This window comes from Miniopterus schreibersii (genome assembly GCF_964146895.1).
Source record: "Miniopterus schreibersii genome assembly, chromosome: 1".
NCBI classification, from domain to species: Eukaryota; Metazoa; Chordata; class Mammalia; order Chiroptera; family Miniopteridae; genus Miniopterus; species Miniopterus schreibersii.
Window position 1 is genome coordinate 124,894,247 of NC_138101.1, and position 26,243 is coordinate 124,920,489.

At 50.0% G+C, this 26,243-nt stretch overlaps 2 protein-coding genes across 2 annotated transcripts; one reads left to right on the forward strand and one right to left on the reverse strand.

Moving 5' to 3' along the window:
* Positions 1 to 11,442: 11,442 nt before the first annotated feature.
* Positions 11,443 to 12,087, reverse strand: LOC308548216 (uncharacterized protein; the record flags this gene model as incomplete). The annotated part of the gene is made up of 2 exons (XM_081119391.1): positions 11,443 to 11,934; positions 12,050 to 12,087. 2 exons carry the CDS (start codon positions 12,085 to 12,087, stop codon positions 11,508 to 11,510), a joined length of 465 nt encoding a protein of 154 aa, XP_080975517.1. The 3' UTR covers positions 11,443 to 11,507.
* A 12,879-nt stretch (positions 12,088 to 24,966) lies between these two features.
* LOC308548268 (uncharacterized protein) lies at positions 24,967 to 25,611 on the forward strand (the record flags this gene model as incomplete). The annotated part of the gene is made up of 2 exons (XM_081119529.1): positions 24,967 to 25,004; positions 25,120 to 25,611. The coding sequence occupies 2 exons, from the start codon at positions 24,967 to 24,969 to the stop codon at positions 25,544 to 25,546; spliced, it is 465 nt and encodes a 154-aa protein (XP_080975655.1). The 3' UTR covers positions 25,547 to 25,611.
* Positions 25,612 to 26,243: the final 632 nt, after the last annotated feature.

A 26,243-nucleotide genomic window follows, 5' to 3' on the forward strand; every position in this document is an offset into this window, starting at 1 on the left:
CATACAGGAGGCAACCGATCGATGCCCCCCGCCCCCCAACACCCTTTTCCTCATCAATAAGCATACCCTCTGATGAGGAGTTCAAAAACAAAACAGTGACGCCTGCGAAGCACAATAAATTGAGGCGCAGTCAAACGAGGTGTGCCTGTCCTTTGCTATGACAGCCCTAAAAAATTAATGCGGTGTCCTCCTCTGGGCATCACACGTGGAGGCGCTTGGGGTCAGTTTATTCGATTACTGGTGGTGGTGACATTGATTACTTGGTTAAGGTGGTGTACCAGGTGTCCGCTGATGGGTAACAAAGTGCCCTAAAACCTAGTGATTTTAAACAAGGACCATTTTACTTGCAGTTCTTGGGCTCGCGGATTCTGGCTGGGCTCAGCCGGGCAGGTCTCCGGGTCTGGAGCGGGATCGCTCATAGGGCTGCAGAGCGTCGGGGCCTGGGCAGCCTAAGGGACCTCGGCTGACCCGGGCCTCTTCCAATAGGCTCCAACAGGCTAACCTAGCCTTCTCCTCATGGTGGTCGCAGGACAGCAAGTGAGAGCGAGTCCCGGTGAGAAAGTGCTTTCCAGCCTTCTTGCTAATGTTGCATTGGCCAAAGCAAGTCACCGAGCCAAGTCCAGAGTCGGTGCGGGAGGGCCCTGCAGAAGCGCACGCCCGGGGGCCCGTGGGCCGGCGCCGCGGCCGTCTGCCGCCCGAGGTGTCTACCAGGCTTGCCCTTTGGGACGATCAAGTGGTTTGTGTAGCGATCCTTTGAAGATAATTTGTAAATACCCTGTTCCTCATCAGACTTTAGCACGATAGTCTTTACCGCCTGTGGGTGACTCTTGATGATTGCCAAGTCTTGATTTTCTAGCTCCGTCGCTCATTCTACATTCAACAGATGGCGTTCTGTTGGAAGGAGGAACTTTCCCTCCTCCCCTTAGGTACAATCCATATGAACTCACGGCTGTTATTCGGGTGTTTATAATCCATCACTGTTTTTATTTAGTTGGGCGTTCAAGTGTTCTGTGAAAGCCCCTTCGAGTTAGCTACCTTGTGAGATGTTCCTTTCGCTTTGGGAGCGTTTCCTTAGTTCCCCGCGCGAGATGCTGCAGGCTCTTCCAGGGAAGGCGTCGCCTTCCCCGGCTCCTCGGGAAGCGTCCCTTTCTCCACAGAGCCTGGCTCCTTCACTGGGGAATGGCATTTAAGGCAGGAACCGGCCGCTCGGCTGGCTTATCGTCGCCGGGCGTCTTCACTGCCAGGCCCCTTCGGCGCCCAGAGCTGGGAAACGCACACAGCGGCGCCTCGGCTTTGGAATGTAACCCCTTCCGGAGGACCCTGCGAGCCCCGAAACGTTCCAACACCGAGGCCCGGTGTCCCATAGACAGTGACGCAAAATGGATTAATCCGTCCCAGACCTTTAAAATCAATCCCTGAAACAGCAATTTACCGTGAATTTTACTGCCTAATGATACCACAGATCCATAAAATGATACACAATGAAAGCAATAAACACAATATACTGTACCGTAAAAGCAAAAATAAATAAACACAACGTAAAAACAGTACTGTAGATGATAAAAATGAAAATGTAATTTTTTCTTACCTACAATGATGATAGTCACGGCTTGGATGGGGGGGCCGACACACACAGTCTCATGTGCTCCAGCAAAGGGAGGGCAGAGTGGACTGGAGCCCTGTGAGGAGAATCTAGGGTTGAGAGCTCTGGAGATAGAGCTCAGAGGGCACCCCTCTGGATTCCTGTGCTGAGTCATTCCCCCATGCTGCAGAGGCCATCTTTCTCAGACAGATCTTTGCCAGCCAGGAAGCTTTTGCCTGAGGGGGTGGGGGGAGCAATTTCCTCACCCATTGGAAAACCTCTCACCCCATGCTGTAGAGTTTATACCTTGCTGGGGCCTAGGGCCTGAGGCTCATTAAGACACTCATATTAATCAGGCTGCAGGCAGAGATGGACCTCTGGGTCCTTTGAGCTTTTGTCTGATATGCTTCTGGACCTGGGATTTGGAAAAGCAGACTTTGGTGTGTGTCCCAGTTTCTCTGGAGACATAAACGCAGGTGGTCTAACTCCCAATACGTGGCTATACCACCGTGAGGGTCGAGAGACACTTTAGTTCAATGAGACCGAGCCAATAATTCAAGTTTCAAGAAGGGAGACAGAGACAAACATGAAGCAAATCACACAGGGTTTATTTACCAGTTCCCAATGGTTCTTGGCACCAGCAGGCCACCCGGAGGATCCGCTGAAAGACACACACGAGGTCTGGGGGTGTGGCCGCAACGGCGCCGGTCACTGCAGCCCTCTGGAAGTTCTCCTAGAGAGGTGCAGGGCAGAGCAAGGCAGGGTCAGCTTTCCCGGAGCTGGGGATGAAGTCTGTGGAGGGCAGGCAAGCATCCAAGGATGTGGCCGAAAAGCCGCTGCTTTTAACAGCTGAGTTGAAGGTGTGGTGCGCCTTCAGTGTGTCTTATCAGGGTCCTACAGAGCGCGGGCCTGCTTGGAAGCCAGGGCTACAAAGTGTTAATCTTATTGTGGCACGCAGGCATCACAATTACACTCAGTCACACAAGATGAAGTTACTTATTTCAAATCTAATACACACATCAAACTTATATTCCTCACTCTAATACACACACAAATCTATTTCTATAACAGCGTGCATCTCGGTTCTGTCCAAATGCACCCAGCCCCAGCAGAGGGGACCACAAGACATGAATCGTTGATAGCCCCAAACAAGGTACTCAAAGCTAGTCACAAACAGCGCCTGACATTGGCCTGCACCAGAGACCCTCCAAATAGACCTAGCAGATCTACTTAATACATAGAAACAAACTCAAATAGGCAGTCCAAATGGGGAGGCAAAAACCAAGCCCCAAATGAAAGAACAAGAGAAGTCTCCAGAAAAAGAGCTAAATGAAATGGAGATAAGCAGTCGATCAGATAGAGAGTTCAGAATACTGACTCTAAGGATGCTGAGAAAAGACAGGGAAACTATGAAGGAAATTAAGAATGACATAGCAGAAATAAAGAATACATTAGAAAGAATAAACAGCAGATTAGGGTAAGTTGAGGATTAGATCAGCAAATTAGAAAATAAGGTATAAAAAAATCACTCAATCAGAGATTTAAAAAAGCAATTAAAGCCCGGCTGGGCGTGGCTCAGTGGTTGAGCGTCGAACTAGGATCCAGGCGATCGGGGTTCGATTCCCGGTCAGGGCACATGCCCGGGTTGCGGGCTCGATCGATGACTCTCTCATCATTGATGTTCCTATCTCTCTCTCTCCCTCTCCTTTCCTCTCTCTGAAATCAATAAAGATATATTAAAATAAATAAGCAAATAAAACAAACAAGCAAATAAATAAAATTGGTCTAAAGTGAGACACAGCATTAGCATTGACAGTGGTAGTGGTGTGACTTACAGCAGCTTTATCAGGGTGATATTTTTCAACAAAATTTGCACTTCAACCCATTTTGCACACATTTCTTTGATCACTGCAACAGAAGTACTCTCTCTGCCCTCCTCCTCCTCCTCCTCCTCCGGGGACAATTCCTCAGTCGTGTCGTCCCGTCGTGTCGTGTCCCCCCCCCCCCCCCCCCCGTTGCTGCTCCGTCAGAACGTTTGGAAGGTCTTCTGTGGCGAGTTCAGTCCCGCGGTCCTCAACTAACCCCGCCACATCGTCGCTGCTCACTTCCAAGCCCGTGGACCGTCCCAGAGACACAGAATCCTCAACGATAGGAGCAGCCTCTTCAACGTCCTCAAGTACACGTTCAGGGACGGCTTCTGGCCACAATTTCTTCCATGCTGACTTCATTGTTCTGTGAGACACAGGCCTCCGTGCTTTGACTATGAGACGCAAGCAACGTAAGATATTGAAATGATTCTTCCAGAACTCTCTGAGGGTTAGTCTGTGTCCGAGGTCACCTCAAAGAGCCTTTGGAACAGTGCTTTGGTGTAAAGCTTCTTAAAATTAGACATGACCTGCTGGTCCATGGGCTGGATGAGTGGAGTCCTGCCGGGGGCAAAAACTTGACTTTGATAAAACTGAACTCTTCCATCAACTCGTCCTCCAAGCCTGGAGGGGGGAGCTGGAGCACTATCCATAACAAGCCGGCGCCTCACTGGAAGAGTTTTGTCTTGGAGGTGTTTTTGTATGCTTGGCCCGAACGCTTCATGAACTCACGCAATAAAAAATTGCCCGGTTACCCAAGCTTTGCTGTTTGCCCTCCACATCACATGCAATTTGCTTTTTATGACATTGTTTTTCTAAAATGCCCTGGGGTTCTCCGAATGGTAGACTAGCAAAGGTTTCAGCTTAAAATGCCCACTTGCATTCCCACAAAATAGAAGGGTTAGCGTGTGTTTCTTGGGCTCGTGTCCCGCCAGTGATTCCTCCTCCTTTGTTATGTAGGTCCTCTTTGGCATTTTCTTCCAAAAGAGGCCCGGCTCATCACAGTTGAAAACTTGTTGGGGCAGGAGACCCTCCGCCTCTACATGATCTTTAAGTTCCAAAACAAATTGGCCGGCGGCGTCGCTGTTGGCACGGGCAGCTTCCCCATGTCTCACCGTGCCCTGTGTGCCAGCTTCTCCTCTGAAGCTTTTCAAACCACCCTCCGCGTGCCTTGAAAATATCACTCTCAGCACTTGTCCCAGGGGTGTTTTTGATGAGGTCAGCATGCAAATGAAAAGCTTTGCACAAATCATGCTCTCAGAAATGCTGCTACCGGCCAACGGTTGTTTTTCATTTATCCATATGGAAAGCAATTTTCCCACTTCTTCAATTGTCTGTGTTCTTTGTCTTGTAAGTGTTTTAACACCTCTTGCAACATTGGCTCCTTTAATGGCTTCTTTATTTTTTAGGATGGTACAAACTGTAGATCTGGCCATACCAAACTGCGTTGCCGGGTCACATACACGGACACCACTTTCATGTTTGGAAATAATCCCCTTCTTCCCCTCTACTGTCGTTCTGTTAATGATTCTCTTGGCTTTGCAGCTTTTATCCATTTCTCACAGCAAGGGGTGATTGGCAGAGGGCTCCTGAGATGACATGAACGCAGACCGATTGCACACAGTCACAAAAACAAGTTGTTTGCAAGAGTGCTGCTGAGATGAGATGGGCACAGACTCATACATAGTCACCAAGTAAGCCCAAATATCACCTCGGTGCTACTGATATCGTCAATTCCAATTTCTAGCTTAACACCACTTCGTTCCTCCTTGCCCTCCCATTCCGTACTTGACTCCCAACATCCATTTACTCGTTCGTTCAGTTCTACAGTACACACAGCACTGTTACAGAATCGTTTTGGTCGCATAGCTGTGAAAAACGAACCTACCGTGGGACACTTTAGTATTGGTTGTCAGTTCTTGTCCTTAGACTTGCAGCTGCTTATAGTCAAGGTATTGCTCTGAAAAGTCATTTTGGTTATTTTTCCTTTCTATTTTCACATTTTTGCTAGACAAAGGGTGGCAGGCTACATATATTTATGCTTTTAATTTTTTCACTAAACACAGTCAATGAATCGTATCTAGAAATAAACCTGGAGGTCAAGCAAGCCTGCCCTAACCTGCCCCAGGCCACAGGGGCAGCCAAAGAAAAAGTAAACAAACTAGAAATCCCAAACTGTGATCTTCCAGTGGGAAAACGTACATATGAAAGGACAGTAAGAAAAATCGGACCCCTCGAACAAACTTTAAACTACCAAGTAATGTTTATTTTAACTAGAAGGCTCAGCGGGCACCTCTCCCCAATCTTCTCTACCAGGCGGCTCAGAAGGGGGGACGGGAGGCCCTGACGTCAGGAGGAGGGCGTGTCGCATGGAGATGAGCAGGAGCGCAGAGGCTGCCGGTCCTAGTACCCCGCGCCCCCAACCTCCCTGCGCCCCAGATCCAAAGGCCCTCCCGGTGGTTTCCGCGACGGGCGAGGCTTGCGCGAGGGTGCCCGAGGCAGCGAGGGTGCGGGGCCGTGGTGAGGAAAGTGACCGTGTGTGAAGAGCGAGGCGAGCGCGAGGGCCGGGGTGGAGGCGTGCGCGGCAACTCATACTTACCTGGCAGGGGAGATACCATGATCACGAAGGTGGTTTTCCCAGGGCGAGGCTTATCCATTGCACTCCGGATGTGCTGACCCCTGCGATTTCCCCAAATGTGGGAAACTCGACTGCATAATTTGTGGTAGTGGGGGACTGCGTTCGCGCTCTCCCCTGAGTCTTGCTGGTTTTCAATGTCAGACTGGGGACGCTGATCTCTAAGGCGGCGTTTGGTGCTCTTGTGGTTTGTTCTCATTCTCGCTCTTGCGGTCTTGTTGCTGGAGCTCTGGCGGGCGGTGAGGTTTTCTCCATCGAGATACTGACGTTCTGTTATCTTTTTCGTTTTCCTGCTGGACTTTCTTCCCCACGTGGTTTAACCTTCTACTTGCTGTCTAATCTTTGCAAGAGCTGCTCAGTTGCAGTAAGCTTTTCTTTTTTAATTTTTACTTTTTTGACTTGAGAGGAAAGAAACATCGATTTGTTCCACTTTATGCATTCTTTGGTTGTTTTTTGTTTTTTATGCCAGTAAATTGGTTCATTTTATTCCTCTTTTTCCCTTTGCTTCTATTGCTCACGCTATTCCAGATGCCTGCCCCCCCTTCCCTCGGACCATCACCACACTGTGGTCTGTGTCTATGGGTTATGCATATACGTCCTTTGGTTAATCCCTCCACCTTCTTGCATCCAGTCCCCCGCTCCCCCCCTCCTCTCTGACAGCTGTCAGTCTGTTCAGGGAATCCATGCCTTTGTTTCTATTTTGCTCGCCAGTTTATTTTGTTCGCCACTTCATTTTGTTCATTAGATTCCACATGTAAGTGAGGTCACGTGGTATTTGTCTTTCTCTGAGTCGCTTATTTCATTTAGCATAATACTCTCCAGGTCCATCCATGCTGTCGCAAAAGGTAAGGTTTCCTTTTCTACAGCCAGGTAGTATTTATTCCATTGTGCAAATGTGCCACAGATTTTTTTATCCACTCATCTACTGATGGGCACTTGGGCCGTTTCCAGATCTTGGCTATTGTAAACAATGCTGCCGTGAACATAGGGTGCATGTATTCTTTCTGATTGGTGTTTCGGGATTCTTAGGATATATTCCCAAAAGTTGGATCGCTGGGTCAAAAGGCAGTTCCATTTTTAATTTTTTGAGGAAACCCCATACTGTTTTCCACAGTGGCCGCACCAGTCTGCATTCCCACCAACAGCGCACTTGGGTTCCCTTTTCTCCACCCCCTCGCCAGCACTCGATTGTTGATTTATTGACGGTAGCCATCCTGGCAGGTGTGAGGTGATACCTCATTGTGGTTTTAATTGGTTGATTCTTGTATGTGCCCTGACCAGGGATTGAACCCGCAACCCAGCTGAACTACCTTACCATGGCAGAATCAACATTTTAACAAGATTCCCAGTCCACTCTATACACCGGCGACTTCCAAACATTATTCGTCTCGTGGCACACATAAGCTAATTAAATTCTGCGGCACACCACAAAATATATATATTTTGCTGATCTTGTCCCCCCAAAACTGTATAATTGTGATTCATTCACACCGGACAGCTATTGTTCGTGGTGTTGGCTGTTGTCATTTTTTTATTTGACAGTCTAAGGGGAAAAGAGGTCAGTGCTCCTGACTAAATAGCCAGCTATTTCATGTTTTAAAAATTCTTGGGGCACACCGGTGTGCAACGGCACGCCGGTTGGAAAACCGCTGCTATACATGTTAAAGCTTGAGAAACACTGGTTTAACATACTATACATTTTAGTTTCCTGTCTAACTTTACCCACTGGGATGTAAATTCCATGAGGCTAGGGATTCTTGACCGGTGATTGCACCATTCATAGTTGGCTAGAATAGTGCATGGCTATAATAGGCTTTAATATGCTTATTGGATTGATTTCTTGATCTCAGGCTTTAAAAAAAAAAAAAAAGTTTCCAGTAGGTTCCCAAGTTCTACCTGAGTCCAGATCAGATTAATAATGCTCTGTCCTTCCTACAGAGAAATCACAGAATTGGAAACACTCCCTGTTCGGCTTCCTCAGTAATGTCCCTGAACAGCATTTGCTTGAACCCCTAAGTGAGAGCTGTAAAATACACTCCCTGAGCGCAAGGGAGAGGATCCTCTCGCCTACACCATTAGCCTCCAGCCTAGCCTCCTTCAGGCCCTTCTCACTTTAGGAGAATGGGATCACTGTACAGACATCGGGAAAAGGGCAGGTCAAGAGCAAGCGCCTTATTTTTCTCACATACCTGCCCCTTCTGTCCGTCCATTGCTTCACCCTGGTAAAAGCTGTAGCGGAGTCAGAACTTTACTTTTACCCTTTTTGGGTCTCCAGCGGGGCCTGAGAATTTATTAAAAGGACGTAAAACAGATTAACCGAAGAAAAGCATCCAGATTTTTACGTGTACATCGGGAGCCCCCGTAGGAAAATGACAACCCAAAGAAGTGAGGCCAGACGGGCTTCCAAAGAGCCCTGGTTTCTTTCATTGGAGAGCAGTATTTAGGGACAGAGATGTAGTGCTTAATGTTTATCCATACTGGTGTGTCATTGCTTTTAAGCCCTGCATCTATTTTATTCGATGGATTATAATACACTGTTAGCGTTAACTTGATTTGCCCGGTGGGAGGAACCCTTTCAAATTGGCTCTTGTGTTCTTGACATGACCCCATCGGTCACTGTACATTTCTTTACTTTTAAGCATAGCTACATGTTCCAGGCTCGGCCCCTATTTTCCCCACCTAAGAGCCTGGCCTCCCTCTCCCCCCGCCCCCCAGATGCGGACGTGCCCCTCCACCTCCCTGTCCACAATGACCTAGGTTCACTTTTTGGCCCAGGGAGCCTTACTGGAAAGTGATGGAGAAAGGATATTGGGCTAGGTGGGGGGCCCACTTTCAGGGCTTCATGAGGCAGATAGATGCCAAGTACTCGTGGCCAGTCTGGGGGCTTGGCTTCCCCTCCTCTGCCCCCCTCACCCGACTCCTTCGGTAGAGGCGGCTGCTTCCTGAAATAGGCCAAGTCTCCGTGGCTTCCTGGCGAGGCGCTGCAGTCCCAGGCGGAGAGGGAGAAAACGCCCCGTGCCGGTGTCGGGGTCGGACTCCTTGCCCCGGCTCCGCGTCTTTTACAGACCTTACGGATCCCGCCGGGTGTGGGCCCAGCACCCGAGGCCGCTCGCTCACCCGGCGGAAGTCCCACAGAAGCGCGGCGACGCCCCCTCCGACCCGGCGGCAGGCGCCTCCGCACGGCCGAGGGCGAGGGGCGGCGCCCCGGAGGGCCCCCGCTGCTCTCAGTTACACCCCAGGCGGAGCGAGTCGGCCGCGCCGGGGGCTCACGCTCACCCGTGCTAGTGCCCAAAGCCCACCGCCCCCCTCACCCCCACCCCATTCCCCCGAAGCACCAAAGCTAGGTTCCCAAGCTACCCCCGCATCCCTCAGGGGCCACAGCCAGTGAAGGTCTAAGGCTCCGTCCTTGGTCCCTGTCCGCCGGTCCCCGCACACGGCGACGTTCGAGGCCGGGGCCTCTCCGTAGCTGCAGAGCCCTAGACTCTCCTGGCGGCCCCGTGTCAGGCTGCGGTGGACACGGCCTCCCGAACACGGCCTGGGGCTCAGCCCGTCTCGGCAGCGGGACAGCGGGCGCGGCTGGCACTGCAGCGGGGAGGCCGCGGGCGGCCGGCGGGCCAAGGAGAGGAAGACGTGCGGGGAAACGCAGATCCCAGCGTGAGAGGCAGAACCCGAACCAGAACCGAAAAGTGACTTGTGGCCCCCGGGGTCAGGGCTGGGCACCCGGGGCCTCAGAGAGCCACCCTCCCATAGCGGCTCCACTGCCAGTCCTCTCGAGGATGCGCTCCCACTGTGTGTACGTCGAAGCTCTGGAGTTTCCTTCCCTCGGGACCGGCGGGCGAGAGCAAGGAGCGCCCCGCACCCCCACCCCCACCCCCACCCCCACCCCTACCCCCACCCCCACCCCCACCCCCACCCCCACCCCGGCTTTGTACCCAAGGCGTAGCCGGCTCCTTCTTGTTGAAAGACCAGCCCCTCACTTCCCGGGTGCTCTCGGGTTGGGCCTCCGAATCCTCCCCTTCGGGCCCTGCCAATTCAGCCGTAAGGGCCCAGAGCTAGAGTTAGCCCTCTGGTCGGAACCCGCTGGCCAGCGGCCTAGGGCGGACCTGGGCGCCAGGCGGGGGCGCCCTTCCCGACGGGGCAAAAGCGTCAGGCACCTCCTTCGAGCCGGAATCGAACCAGCGACCTAAGGATGTCCGCACGAGACGCAGCCTACAGTCCTCCGCTCTACCAGCTGAGCTATCGAAGGGCGCACGCTGCCAGGCCCCGGTCATCACTTTTTCTTGAGATGACGGACGCCAAGCCACTGGAGCGCCCGGTCTAACCCGCCCCGGCTTGGCCGGAAGCCCCTTTGAAGAGAGCCGGCCGCACGCCGCCTCCGCTCCCTCTCCGGGCGGACCGAGCGAGTCCTGGGCGCGCGCCCGCCCCCGGGGCTAGGCGGGGGCCCGGCGCCGCGACTGCGGTTTTCAGGACGCCCGGGTCCGGGCTCTCCCCTGTCGCCTCATCTCCCCTCCCTGTGCCCCTTTGTACAGGGGGCGGGGCGGAGGGGGAGGGCAGAGACCCGCGGCCGGAAAGCCGGTGGGAAGGGGAGAGGGGGAGCGTTGGCGAAACGGCTGCGTGGGGCGGGGGCGGGGGCGGGAGGCCTCCGGGAGGAAAGGAGGAGGGCGCACGGGAACCCGCACCGGCGCCGGGTAGGCGGCTGCGAACCGCCCGGCCACCTGCTGGTTTTTAAGTGCCTTTAGTTCAAAAGTATCCTTATGCCAAAAATGCATATTTGGCGTGTCATATTCTGCCACCATCATCTAGCCCGGATCGTGCAGTTCTGCTGATTGACCTCCCTGCTGTGGTCCTTGCCGCCTTTGCAGCCAAAGTGTTTTGTTTCCTTGGGGGGGGGGGGGCGGCGGAGCGGGGCGCGCTAAGCTCAAGCCATTCCTCTGCTCTAAACCTTCTAGTTCGCTCAGATTGAAAGCCTTACAGTGTGGTCTACGAGACCCTCATGACCTTGGCCCCACCCAGTCACCTCTCTGACTTAATTTTGTACTTCTTTTCAATTTTGCTCCGGACACAGGGCCTCCATGCTATTCTCCAAACCCAGTCTTACCTGGGCTTTTGCTCCTGATCTTTATGCTAAGGACGCTCTTCCCCCAAACATGGCGGTGACCTACTCCCTCCCCTCCTTCAGGTCTTTGCTCACATAGCACCTTCTCGATGTGGCCTCTTCTGACCACCCAGCTTAACACAGCCACCTGCCCCGTACTGCGACTCCTGATCCCCTTTTCTCCTCCCCTCCCCTTTTCCCCCATAGCTCTTTTTTTTTTTTTTTTACCTTTTAATTTTTATTATGTATTACATAATACACTGCATAACCTTCTAGGAGGGGTAGATGAGCATAACTGAGTTATTTTTCATCAATCAGGAAAATGCTTCCTTAGTGACTGTTCTCCAAACCCTTTGACACATAGTAACGATTAACTCCAGAGATGCGCCTATCTCTTTCCATCCAAGTCCACGGGCACGAATAATAGGCAACCCTTTTTTCCTTGCCCCCGTTACCGAACCTATGGACGCGCGCAGGGGCGACTCCGGGGATGAGTGTGCACGTGCCCATGATGGCGAGCCCGGGGAGCACCTCGAACCACACCGCCGCAAGGTTACCAAGGCCAAACAATACCTTCCAGGTCCTTCCCCCATAGCTCTTAACGCCTAACATACCAATTAATTTACCCACTGTGTCCAGTGTCAATTTTCTTCCACCCCACTCCTCTAAGGAAAGCAGGGGCGCCGAGGAGGCTTCTCGTCCCCAAATTCCTGAACAGTGTCTGGCACGGGCTATGCACTCGATACGCAGTTGTTGACTGGAGAAATTTTCAATGGCATCAAAGAGGAGGTGAGGCTATAAAAAGAAGGGGCCGGGGTTCGCGCAGGGGGAGGTGCGGCCATCTTGCTCGATCGGGAAGCAGGCCTCCTTACGTTGCGAACTGCAGAACTCTCAGCGTCCAGCGACCCATCCGAGCCGCTTCCCGCACCGAGAGACTCGACCCGACTGTAGCATGGCTTCCAGCAGCCTCAGGGCCCGTCCCCAGGAATGACCTCCCGTCCCTCGTTAATTAAATGCCTGCCTGGGAAAGTTCAACACCCGACCTCCCTCGCCTAGAGCATTGATATGGCTTTGAGACGTAATCGGGCGGGACAGAGCCTGTCTCCCGGTCTCCAGGAGGATAGCATCCTAGCCTCAGTCGGTGCCCGCCAACGGGCACGGCTCGCCCTCCTGCCTTCATGCTGACCAGCCCTTTGCAAGTTTTCACGTCTCTTGTGACTCTACTGAGTGCCCCCTACCCCACCTTCCATCTCCCTTTAAAATGCCCAAATCTCCTCCGCACAAATCGGGGTGGAGCTCATCTTTTCCCACTCTGTCAGTAGTTACTGAACAAAATCTGTTTCACCACTTTCACTACTGTCTGCTGTGTTCACTGGGACAGGGTCCAAGTCAGAAAGGACCAGAGGGCACTTTGGGGCCACTGCGTGTGCGTGCCGGGGCAGTAGGAGCGGAGAAGGCAGGCAGAAGGGCGCCTGACCCTGACCAGTGGGGCTCCTGGGAGACGCCCGCCTGACTGCGGTTGAAGGGGGCCGCTCAGCACTTCAACCTGGTTTTCGTTCCCCGTTAGGAGGCGGCGAGATCCGGTCCTCCCGGGTCGGGGACTCTTCGTCTCGCGGCCACCGGCTCGCGTCCGGCCGGGGTCGGAACGGAAGACCTGGCGCCGGTGACGTCACGGACGACGGTGACTCGTATGCAGATGAGCAGGAGCGCAGAGGCTGCCGGTCCTAGTACCCCGCGCCCCCAACCTCCCTGCGCCCCAGATCCAAAGGCCCTCCCGGTGGTTTCCGCGACGGGCGAGGCTTGCGCGAGGGTGCCCGAGGCAGCGAGGGTGCGGGGCCGTGGTGAGGAAAGTGACCGTGTGTGAAGAGCGAGGCGAGCGCGAGGGCCGGGGTGGAGGCGTGCGCGGCAACTCATACTTACCTGGCAGGGGAGATACCATGATCACGAAGGTGGTTTTCCCAGGGCGAGGCTTATCCATTGCACTCCGGATGTGCTGACCCCTGCGATTTCCCCAAATGTGGGAAACTCGACTGCATAATTTGTGGTAGTGGGGGACTGCGTTCGCGCTCTCCCCTGGCGTGGCGGTGCAAAAAGTAGACCTCGGGGGCGCTTAGTTCTCCTTTCCTGAGGAGCTATGGGCGTTTGAGTTGCGGCTCAGACACCGTGCGTGTCTGCGGGTTGTTGTGACTGTTCCAACCGCTGCGCCCGGGAACTCAGGGGCTCTAAAGAGGAGACCGCGTGTATCCTGCTCAGAATGCTTGGGAGAAGTGCTCCTGTGCCCACGTAGTTCCTAGTTGGGCTTTTGTTGTTGTTCCTGCTCGGTCGGTGGGTCGGTCGCTTGGTTGGCTTTTCGTTACGTTACTTTCGGTTTGCTTGCTTTTCGTTTCCCTTGCTCTAGGAGATGTATCTGCAAAAATACTGCTAACGCGAGGTGTGAGACGTTACTGCCTGTTTTCTTCTAGGGTTTTTTATGGTCTCACCGCTTTACATTTGAGTAGTTTATCCATTTGGAGTTCATTCGTGTGTTTGGTGTAAATTGGTGATCTAGCTTCATTTTCATGCATGTACCTGCCCAATTTTCCCAGCACCAGTTATTGAAGAGACTGTCTTTACTCCATTGTATGCTCTTGCCTCCTTGGTCAAGTATTAATTGGCCGTCATGGCGTGGGTTGATTTCTGGGGGGTCTCTGTTGTGTTCGGCTGATCTATATGCCTGCTCTTGTGTCAGTACCAGGCTGTTTTGATTACAGTGGATTTGTAGTATAGTTCCATGTCCTGTGTTGTGATCCCCTCCAACTTTGTTCATTTTAAGATTGCTGAGGCTATTCGGGGTCTCTTTTGGTTCCATATAAAATTTTGGAATATTTGGTCTAGATCTGTGAAGTATGCCGTTGGTATTTTAATAGGGGTTGCAATAAATCTATAGATTGCTTTGGGTAGTATGGATATTTAATAATTTAATTACATCAATCCATCAACATGGTATATTTTTCCACTTGTTTATTCCTTCTATAGATTGCTTTGGGTAGTATGGACATTTTAATTATTTAATTCTATCAACCCATGAAGATGGTATATTCTTCCACTTTTTATTATATCTTCTTTTTTTTTTTTCAACGTTCTGTAGTTTTTCCAATACAGGTCTTTCCACCTCACTGGTTAAGTTTATTAGTATCTTAATTTTTTTGTTGTTCCAATGATAAATGGGATTTTTTTTTAGTTTCTTTCTGAGGGTTCATTATTGGTGTATAAAACTGCCATCGATTTCTGGGTGTTCATTTTTGTACCCTGATACACTGCCAAATTCATTTATCAAATCTAGTAGTTGCCGCCCAGCGGGGCGTGGCTCAGCAGTTGAGCATGGACCTAGGCTCAGCGGTTGAGCGTGGACCTAGGATCCCCCAGAGCGCGGTTGGATTCCCTGTCAGGGCAGGTGCAGGGGTTGCCGGCTGCATCCCCAGCAGGGGGCGTGCAAGAGGCAGCCCATCCATGACTCTCATTGATGTTTCCCTCTCCCTCTCTCTCTCTCCCCCTCTCTCTCTCCCTCTCCCTCTCTTCCTCTCTCTGAAGTCAATACAGATATATTTTTAAATAAGTAAATAAAAACAAGTAAGTAAGTAAATAAATAAATAATAAATTAGTAGTTCTCTAGTGGACTCTTTAGGGTTTTCTACGGACAGTATCATGTCATCTGTGAATAATGACAGTTTTACTTCCTCCCAATTTCGATGCCTTTTTATGTTTTCTTGTCTGGTGGCTGTGGCTAGGACTTCCAGTACTATGTTGAATAAGAGTGGTGAAAGCAGACATCCCTGTCTTGTTCCTGTTCTTAGGGGAAATGCTTTTAGCTTTTGCCCATTGAGTATGATGATGGCTGTAGGTTTGTTATATATGGCCTTTATTATGTTGAGCTATGATCCCTCAATTCCCACTTTGCTGAGAGTCTTTATCAAAAATGGGTGTTGGGCCTGGCCGCCAAGGCTCAGCGGTTGAGCAGCCACCTATGATCCAGGCTATCCAGGTTCAAGTCCCAGTCAGGGCACGTGCGGAGGTTGAGAGCTCCGTCTCCAGCAGGGGGCAGGCAGGAGGCAACTGATCAATGACTCTCTCATCATTGATGGCGCGCTCTCTCTCTCTCCCTCTCTCTCTCTTTCTTTTGCTTTCTTTGTTAATCTTCACCCAAGGATACTTTTTCCATTGCTCTCAGAGAGAGAGAGTAGAAGGCCGGGAGGGAGAAAGGGGGGGGGGGAGGAGAAACACTGATATTAGAGAGACACATCAAGTGGTTGCCTCCTGCATGCTTTCCGACAGAGTCTGTGAGAACCTGCAACCCAGGTATGTGCCCTTGACTGGGAATAGAACTGGAGACCCTTTGGTGTGCTGGCCAACGCGGTAACCACTAAGCAAAACCAGCCAAGGCTTGTGTGTTCATTTTCATTTGTTTCCAGGAAGGTTTTAATTTCTTCCTTGATCTCATTGGTAACCCATTTATTGTTTAATAGCATGCCATTTAGCCTCCATGTGTTTAAATGTTTTTGAGTGTTTTTATTGTAGTTGATGTCTACTTTCATGCCACTGTGATCCAATAAGATGTTTTATATGATTTCAATCTTCTTGAACTTGTAGAGAGTTAGTTTGTGCCCTAACATGTGGTCTATCTTTGAGAATGATCCATGTGCACGTGAGAATGTATGTTCTGCAGTGTTGGGGGAAATGTTCTATAAAAGTTAATTCCGTCTGACTTACAGTGTGTTGTTTAGGATCACTGTTTCCTTGTTGATTTTCTGTCTAGAAGATCTATCCAGTGATGTCTGTGGGATGTTAAAGTCTCATACTATGAGTGTATTGCTGTCAATCTCTCCCTTACAGTCCTCCAGACTTTTAAATATATATATATTTGGGTGCTCCTATATTGCGTGCATATATGTTTACCAGGATTATATCCTCCTGTTGGATCGATCCCTTTAGCATTATTTAGTGACTTTGTCTCTTGTTATGTCCTTCATTTTAAAGTCTATTTTGTCAGATATGAGTATTGCTACCCCAGCTGCTGCTTTTTTTTTTTTAAATTTTCAATTGCATGGGGAAAAAATTTCATTCCTTCGCTTTCATCCTGTGTCTTTTGTTCTGAGGTGGGTCTCTTGTAGACAGCATATATATGGGTCATGTTTTCTTATCTATTTGGCTACCCTATGTGTTTTGATTGGAGCATTTCAACCACTTAAATTTAAGATTATTGATAAGTACTTATTTATTGTGATTTCTTCTCTTTATGTCTGTGTTCCTTTTTCTCTCTATTTCTTATTTTTACAACAGTCCCTTTAGCATTTCTTGCAGTGCTGGTTTGGTGGTAATTACTTAGATTTTGTTTTTCTTTGTCTGCAAAGCCCTTTATTTCACCTTAAATTTTGAATGATAGCCTTGCTGGATAGAGTAGTCTTGGATTCAGTCCCTTGCTTTTCATTACTCCTTCTGGCCTGAAAGATTTCTATTGAGGAATCAGCAGACATTCTAATGGGAGCTCCCTTGTAGGTAACTTTCTGTTTCTCTCTTGCTGCTTTTAAGATTATTTCTTTGTCTTTAACATTTGCCATTTAAATTATGATGTGTCTAGGTGTGGGTCTTTTTGGGGTTTGTCTTCATTGACACTCTGTGTTTCCTGAACTTGAATGACTTTTCCCTTCCCCAGCTTAGGGAAGTTTTCTGTTTTTTTTTTTTTAATTAATTAATTAATTTATTTATTTACTTACTTATTTTTTAATCCTCACCTGAGGTTATTTTTTCCTTTGCTTTTCAGAGAGAGTGGGGGGTGAGAGAAAGAGAGAGAGAGAGAGAGAGAGAGAGAGAGAGAGAGAGAGGAAAACATCAATGTGAGATACATCAATTGGTTGTCTCCCACATGCACCCTGACTAGGGCCAGAATTGAACCCAGAAACTTTAGTCTGAGAGTCAATGCTCTAACCACTGAGCAAAACTGGCTAGGGTGTTTTCTGTCATTTCTTTTTTTAAAAAAATTTATCTTTATTGTTTAAAGTATTACAGGTGTCCCATTTCCCCCCAAATAGACCCCCTCCACTTCGCTCCCACCCACTCCCCAGGCCTTCACCCTGTTATTGACTGTGTCCATGGGTTATGCATATATGCATATAACTTCTTTGGTTAATCTCTTCCCACCACCACCCCCCTTCCCTCTTTCCTCTGAAGTATGATCATCTGTTACATGTGTCAATGTCTCTGGATCTATTTAGTTCATCAGATTCTTTTGTTCATTAGCTTCTTCTTAAAGAAGACCCTTCAACTTTTGCTGTAGTGCTGGTCTGGTGGGGATGAACTCCTTCAGCTTTTTCTTATCTGTGAAGCTCTTTATTTGACCTTCAATTCTAAATGATAGCTTTGCTGGGTAGAGCAATCTTGGTTGTAGTTCCATGTTTTTCATCACTTTGAATATTTCTTGCCACTCCCTTCTGGCCTGCAAAGTTTCTGTTGAGAAATCAGCTGACAGTCGTATGGGTGCTCCCTTGTAGGTAACTAAATGCTTTTCCCTTGCTGCTTTTAAGATTCTCTCTTTGTCTTTAACCTTTGGCATTTTAATTATGATGTGTCTTGCTGTGGGCCTCTATGGGTTCCTCTTCTTTGCGACCCTCTGTGCTTCCTGGACTTGAAAGTCGATTTCTTTCTCCAGGTAGGGGAAGTTTTCTGTAATTATTTTTTCAAATAGGTTTTCAATTTCTTGCTCTCTTTCTTCCCCTTCTGGCACCCCAATAATACAAATGTTGGGCCTATTAAAGTTGTCCCAGAGGCTCCTTATACTATCTTCATATTTCTGGATTCTTTTTTCTTTTTGCTGTTCTGGTTGGGTGCTTTCTGTTTCCTCATATTCCAAATATCTGATTTGATTCTCAGTGTCTTCTACTCTACTGTTAATTATTCTTCATTTCAGTTTGTGTAGCCTTCATTTCACATTGGTACTTTATTATGTTATCGATTTTCTGTTATTTTCATAATAGTATGCTTAAACATCCTTATAAGCAAAATTGTGAAGTCTGTATCTGTTAGCTTCCTTGGATCTATTTCATTTAGTTCCTCTTCTAGAGATTTCTTCTCTTCTTTCCTTTGTGACATGTTTCTTTGCCTCCACATTTTGGCTGCTCCCAGGTGTTTGTTTCTATGTATTAGGTAGAGTTGGTATGTCTCCTGGAATTTGTAGAGTGGCTTTGTGTAGTAGGTGTCCTGTAGGGTCCAGTGGCTCAGCCTCCCCAGTCACCTGTGCTGGGCCTTCTAGGTGCTCCCCTGTGTGGGTTGTGTGCACTGTCCTGATGTAGTTGAGCCTTGGTTACTGTTGGCATCACTGGGAGGAATTGATCCCCAGATCAATCAGCTGTGAGGACCAGCCGCAATTACTGCCAAAGAGCTGCTGTGCTGGAGACACCCCTATGGAGCAGGATTTACTTCAGTGGGGCTTTGGTGTTCACCAAGTGCACCCATTGAGTATGTCACTCGTGGCTGTGGTAGGGTTGTAATCCAGCATGGTCGAGTCTGGCCACCAGGTGCACTGTCTCTGGGACCTCCTGGGAGGTGCAAAGTCAGCCTCTGCCAGTGCCTTGACCAGGGCCACCCAGCATGAGCTGCACACCAAACCGTAGTTGGCTGCTACTTGTGCTGGGCTTGGAGGTGTCCAAGAGAGGCCAAGCTATGAGCCAATGCAGGCTGCCAGTAGTGCCAGGCCTGGGGCCACTTATCAAGATGTATGGGCACGCTGCTGCTTATTGGAGAGATTTTAGAGAGTCCTAAGCATAAGGCTAGAGAGGCCACTTGCACAGAAAAGCCACTGGAAATGGCTTGGATGAGCTTGCAGGTGGGGAGGGGCGAGGCCTATAGGAACCAGTGGGGCAGGGCCAAAGGTGTGATTCAGGTGCTGGAGATTCAAATATTGTGCCTGCCTGCCGGCTGTGCGGGGAGGGCTCGCCAAAGGAGCAATGGCCTCTGCCAGCCCTTCTGCCTGGGAGGAAGCCGCCCCTCCACCTCTCGCCCGGATTCCAGGCAGGTTAGTTCCTCCCCGAGTGTCCCAGGTCCTTTCAGGCTGCTGCCCGGCGCTGGGGCTCACAGGGAGCATATCTGAGTGAGTCTGTGCGCGGGCCCTTTAAGAGGAGCAGCTGGGGCTCCCGCAGCCTCTGGGACCCTCAGCGACAGTCCCAGCTTTTTTCACAGCCCTAAGTTGTGGAGACTTCTCTTCCCAGCCCCAGAGCCCTGGGCTGGGGGCCTAATGTGGGGCTCGGATCCCTCACTCCTCTGGGAAACTTCCACAGCTAAGATTCCCTCCCGGGTTTAAACCGCAGCACCAGGTGTGGGCCCATAGTCGCGTCTCCCTGATTCAGCCCCGATCCGCTTGCATCTCCGCCCCTCCCACCAGTCTCAGTGCCTCTTCAGTTCCCTGGTTGTGGGGCTTCTGTTCAGCCAGATTTCAGGAGGTTCTGAGTGATCGTGGTTCTGTATTTTAGTTGTAATTTTGATGTGGTTGTGGGAGGCGGTGGGTGCAGCTGTTACCTACACCACCATCTTGATTCCCTCCTCTCTGTCATTTATTATTATTTTTTAAATATATTTTTATTGATTTCAGAGAGAGAAAGAGAGAGAGATAGAAACATTAATGATGAGTCATTGATCAGCTGCCTCCTGCACACCCCCCTACTGGGGATCGAGCCCAAAACCGGGGCATGTGCCCTGACTGGGAATGGAACTTTGATCTCCTGGATCCTAGGCCAACGCTCAATCACTGAGCCACGCCCAACCGGGCTCTATCATCTCTTGAAACGGGTTCTCTATTCCTTTCTCAGATTTTTCTTCTTCTGGTACTTCTATGATGTGGATTTTGTTTCATTTCATATTGTCCCCAAACTCCTTCAAACTATACTCCTGCTGTTACATTTTATTTTAAATATATCTTTATTGATTTCAGAGAGAGGAAAGGAGATGGAGAGAGAGACATAGAAACATCAATGATGAGAGTCATTGATTGGCTGCAGCCCGCTACCCGGGCATGTGCCCTGACCGGGAATCGAACCCTGATCGCCTGGATCTTAGGTCGATGCTCAAACACTGAGCCACACCTGGCTGGGCTACATTTTATTTCTAATTGCTTACTGGGTGTTTTTTTCTACCTTCTCTTCTAATTCGCTAGTTTGGTCCTCAGCTTCTAATATATTGTTGATTCCTTCCAGGCTATTCTTTATTTCAGCTGTCATTCTTCATTTCCAAATGATTCTTATGGTTTCTACATCTTTTTTTATACTTATGAAGTTTCCACTGTTTCTTACAGTTCTCATTAACTTGCTTGTAGTTCTCACTAAGTTGTTTGAACATCTTTATAACCATTACTTTGAACTCTATATCCGATAAACTGCTTGCCTCCATTACATTTAGTATCTTTTCTGGCCATTCCTCCTTTTCTTTCATTTCGGGGTTGTTTCTTTGTCTTCCCATTTTAGCAGGTCCATCTTCTGGCCAACAGGTCAGGCATGTTGGGTCCTAGTGACAGGTCCCTGCCTCCTGGGCTTCCGTCCTGGTCCCCGCATACAGAGTCCTGGCAGCAGTGGCAGGCTTGCCTGTTCTGGGGCAGTTCCCTGTGTCTGGGCATGCGGTGTCACAGCGGGGCAGGCCAGACACACAGCCAATCCAGGGGCACGGGTTTAGCCGATGTGGGTCGCAGCATCAGGCCCCTGCCTCTGAAGACATCTGGTCACAGCACTGGTGCTTTGAGCACCTGTCTGTGGCCTCAGGATGCTGAGTCACGGCCCCTCCCTGCATCATGCCCCTGAGGAGGACCCCATGGGTCCTCCAAAATGATGTACTTCAATCTCAAGTGGAGGTAAGGGCCCTGTGGAGCAGCATGCTTCAGCAGCACCAAGAAGCTCCTCCACTCATGGTTCCCAAACCACCTGCCCAGAGTTCCCGCACTGACAATCAGATGCCCACCCACACTCACACCCCCGCATACTCTCCCTGGCACATGTTCACACTCTTACTCTCCCTCCAGTCCTGCCCACCTTCATGTTGGTTCCCCTACAATTTGCTTCTGTTCAAAGTGCTTTAGCCATACCCTTTTTCTTTACTTTCAGAAGGCACTTAGTTACCAAATCAGTGGACTTTTTGGTACTATACACTGAATGTTTCTGGAGTTCCCTGGGAAATATTAGCAAATCAGATCCAGCATTATGTAAAAAGATCACACACCATGACCAAGTGGGATTTAATCCAGATATTCAAGGCTGGTACAATATTTGCAAATCAATAAATGTGATACATCATAAAAAAAATTGTAAGACAAAAATTACATGATCATATCAATAGACAAAAAAATCCAGCACCCATTTAATTCCATCTTCTGTATTCTCCTTTCTCCCCTCCCCTCCCCTCCCCTCGCCTCCCCTCCCCTCCCCTCCCCTCCCCTCCCCTCCCCTCCCCTCCCCTCCCTTCTCTTCCTTTAAAATATGTCCTTATGGATGGATTTCAGAGAAAGGAAGGAAGAGGGAGAGGGGGAGAGAGAGAGTCAGAGAGAGAGAGGGAGAGAGAGAGAGCGCGCCATCAATGATGAGAGAGTCATTGATCAGTTGCCTCCTGCCTGCCCCCTGCTGGAGACGGAGCTCTCAACCTCCGCACGTGCCCTGACTGGGACTTGAACCTGGATAGCCTGGATCATAGGTGGCTGCTCAACCGCTGAGCCTTGGCGGCCAGGCCCAACACCCATTTTTGATAAAGACTCTCAGCAAAGTGGGAATTGAGGGATCATAGCTCAACATAATAAAGGCCATATATAACAAACCTACAGCCATCATCATACTCAATGGGCAAAAGCTAAAAGCATTTCCCCTAAGAACAGGAACAAGACAGGGATGTCTGCTTTCACCACTCTTATTCAACATAGTACTGGAAGTCCTAGCCACAGCCACCAGACAAGAAAACATAAAAAGGCATCGAAATTGGGAGGAAGTAAAACTGTCATTATTCACAGATGACATGATACTGTCCGTAGAAAACCCTAAAGAGTCCACTAGAGAACTACTAATTTATTATTTATTTATTTACTTACTTACTTGTTTTTATTTACTTATTTAAAAATATATCTGTATTGACTTCAGAGAGAGGAAGAGAGGGAGAGGGAGAGAGAGAGGGGGAGAGAGAGAGAGGGAGAGGGAAACATCAATGAGAGTCATGGATGGGCTGCCTCTTGCACGCCCCCTGCTGGGGATGCAGCCGGCAACCCCTGCACCTGCCCTGACAGGGAATCCAACCGCGCTCTGGGGGATCCTAGGTCCACGCTCAACCGCTGAGCCTAGGTCCATGCTCAACTGCTGAGCCACGCCCCGCTGGGCGGCAACTACTAGATTTGATAAATGAATTTGGCAGTGTATCAGGGTACAAAAATGAACACCCAGAAATCGATGGCAGTTTTATACACCAATAATGAACCCTCAGAAAGAAACTAAAAAAAAATCCCATTTATCATTGGAACAACAAAAAAATTAAGATACTAATAAACTTAACCAGTGAGGTGGAAAGACCTGTATTGGAAAAACTACAGAACGTTGAAAAAAAAAAAAGAAGATATAATAAAAAGTGGAAGAATATACCATCTTCATGGGTTGATAGAATTAAATAATTAAAATGTCCATACTACCCAAAGCAATCTATAGAAGGAATAAACAAGTGGAAAAATATACCATGTTGATGGATTGATGTAATTAAATTATTAAATATCCATACTACCCAAAGCAATCTATAGATTTATTGCAACCCCTATTAAAATACCAACGGCATACTTCACAGATCTAGACCAAATATTCCAAAATTTTATATGGAACCAAAAGAGACCCCGAATAGCCTCAGCAATCTTAAAATGAACAAAGTTGGAGGGGATCACAACACAGGACATGGAACTATACTACAAATCCACTGTAATCAAAACAGCCTGGTACTGACACAAGAGCAGGCATATAGATCAGCCGAACACAACAGAGACCCCCCAGAAATCAACCCACGCCATGACGGCCAATTAATACTTGACCAAGGAGGCAAGAGCATACAATGGAGTAAAGACAGTCTCTTCAATAACTGGTGCTGGGAAAATTGGGCAGGTACATGCATGAAAATGAAGCTAGATCACCAATTTACACCAAACACACGAATGAACTCCAAATGGATAAACTACTCAAATGTAAAGCGGTGAGACCATAAAAAACCCTAGAAGAAAACAGGCAGTAACGTCTCACACCTCGCGTTAGCAGTATTTTTGCAGATACATCTCCTAGAGCAAGGGAAACGAAAAGCAAGCAAACCGAAAGTAACGTAACGAAAAGCCAACCAAGCGACCGACCCACCGACCGAGCAGGAACAACAACAAAAGCCCAACTAGGAACTACGTGGGCACAGGAGCACTTCTCCCAAGCATTCTGAGCAGGATACACGCGGTCTCCTCTTTAGAGCCCCTGAGTTCCCGGGCGCAGCGGTTGGAACAGTCACAACAACCCGCAGACACGCACGGTGTCTGAGCCGCAACTCAAACGCCCATAGCTCCTCAGGAAAGGAGAACTAAGCGCCCCCGAGGTCTACTTTTTGCACCGCCACGCCAGGGGAGAGCGCGAACGCAGTCCCCCACTACCACAAATTATGCAGTCGAGTTTCCCACATTTGGGGAAATCGCAGGGGTCAGCACATCCGGAGTGCAATGGATAAGCCTCGCCCTGGGAAAACCACCTTCGTGATCATGGTATCTCCCCTGCCAGGTAAGTATGAGTTGCCGCGCACGCCTCCACCCCGGCCCTCGCGCTCGCCTCGCTCTTCACACACGGTCACTTTCCTCACCACGGCCCCGCACCCTCGCTGCCTCGGGCACCCTCGCGCAAGCCTCGCCCGTCGCGGAAACCACCGGGAGGGCCTTTGGATCTGGGGCGCAGGGAGGTTGGGGGCGCGGGGTACTAGGACCGGCAGCCTCTGCGCTCCTGCTCATCTGCATACGAGTCACCGTCGTCCGTGACGTCACCGGCGCCAGGTCTTCCGTTCCGACCCCGGCCGGACGCGAGCCGGTGGCCGCGAGACGAAGAGTCCCCGACCCGGGAGGACCGGATCTCGCCGCCTCCTAACGGGGAACGAAAACCAGGTTGAAGTGCTGAGCGGCCCCCTTCAACCGCAGTCAGGCGGGCGTCTCCCAGGAGCCCCACTGGTCAGGGTCAGGCGCCCTTCTGCCTGCCTTCTCCGCTCCTACTGCCCCGGCACGCACACGCAGTGGCCCCAAAGTGCCCTCTGGTCCTTTCTGACTTGGACCCTGTCCCAGTGAACACAGCAGACAGTAGTGAAAGTGGTGAAACAGATTTTGTTCAGTAACTACTGACAGAGTGGGAAAAGATGAGCTCCACCCCGATTTGTGCGGAGGAGATTTGGGCATTTTAAAGGGAGATGGAAGGTGGGGTAGGGGGCACTCAGTAGAGTCACAAGAGACGTGAAAACTTGCAAAGGGCTGGTCAGCATGAAGGCAGGAGGGCGAGCCGTGCCCGTTGGCGGGCACCGACTGAGGCTAGGATGCTATCCTCCTGGAGACCGGGAGACAGGCTCTGTCCCGCCCGATTACGTCTCAAAGCCATATCAATGCTCTAGGCGAGGGAGGTCGGGTGTTGAACTTTCCCAGGCAGGCATTTAATTAACGAGGGACGGGAGGTCATTCCTGGGGACGGGCCCTGAGGCTGCTGGAAGCCATGCTACAGTCGGGTCGAGTCTCTCGGTGCGGGAAGCGGCTCGGATGGGTCGCTGGACGCTGAGAGTTCTGCAGTTCGCAACGTAAGGAGGCCTGCTTCCCGATCGAGCAAGATGGCCGCACCTCCCCCTGCGCGAACCCCGGCCCCTTCTTTTTATAGCCTCACCTCCTCTTTGATGCCATTGAAAATTTCTCCAGTCAACAACTGCGTATCGAGTGCATAGCCCGTGCCAGACACTGTTCAGGAATTTGGGGACGAGAAGCCTCCTCGGCGCCCCTGCTTTCCTTAGAGGAGTGGGGTGGAAGAAAATTGACACTGGACACAGTGGGTAAATTAATTGGTATGTTAGGCGTTAAGAGCTATGGGGGAAGGACCTGGAAGGTATTGTTTGGCCTTGGTAACCTTGCGGCGGTGTGGTTCGAGGTGCTCCCCGGGCTCGCCATCATGGGCACGTGCACACTCATCCCCGGAGTCGCCCCTGCGCGCGTCCATAGGTTCGGTAACGGGGGCAAGGAAAAAAGGGTTGCCTATTATTCGTGCCCGTGGACTTGGATGGAAAGAGATAGGCGCATCTCTGGAGTTAATCGTTACTATGTGTCAAAGGGTTTGGAGAACAGTCACTAAGGAAGCATTTTCCTGATTGATGAAAAATAACTCAGTTATGCTCATCTACCCCTCCTAGAAGGTTATGCAGTGTATTATGTAATACATAATAAAAATTAAAAGGTAAAAAAAAAAAAAAAAGAGCTATGGGGGAAAAGGGGAGGGGAGGAGAAAAGGGGATCAGGAGTCGCAGTACGGGGCAGGTGGCTGTGTTAAGCTGGGTGGTCAGAAGAGGCCACATCGAGAAGGTGCTATGTGAGCAAAGACCTGAAGGAGGGGAGGGAGTAGGTCACCGCCATGTTTGGGGGAAGAGCGTCCTTAGCATAAAGATCAGGAGCAAAAGCCCAGGTAAGACTGGGTTTGGAGAATAGCATGGAGGCCCTGTGTCCGGAGCAAAATTGAAAAGAAGTACAAAATTAAGTCAGAGAGGTGACTGGGTGGGGCCAAGGTCATGAGGGTCTCGTAGACCACACTGTAAGGCTTTCAATCTGAGCGAACTAGAAGGTTTAGAGCAGAGGAATGGCTTGAGCTTAGCGCGCCCCGCTCCGCCGCCCCCCCCCCCCCAAGGAAACAAAACACTTTGGCTGCAAAGGCGGCAAGGACCACAGCAGGGAGGTCAATCAGCAGAACTGCACGATCCGGGCTAGATGATGGTGGCAGAATATGACACGCCAAATATGCATTTTTGGCATAAGGATACTTTTGAACTAAAGGCACT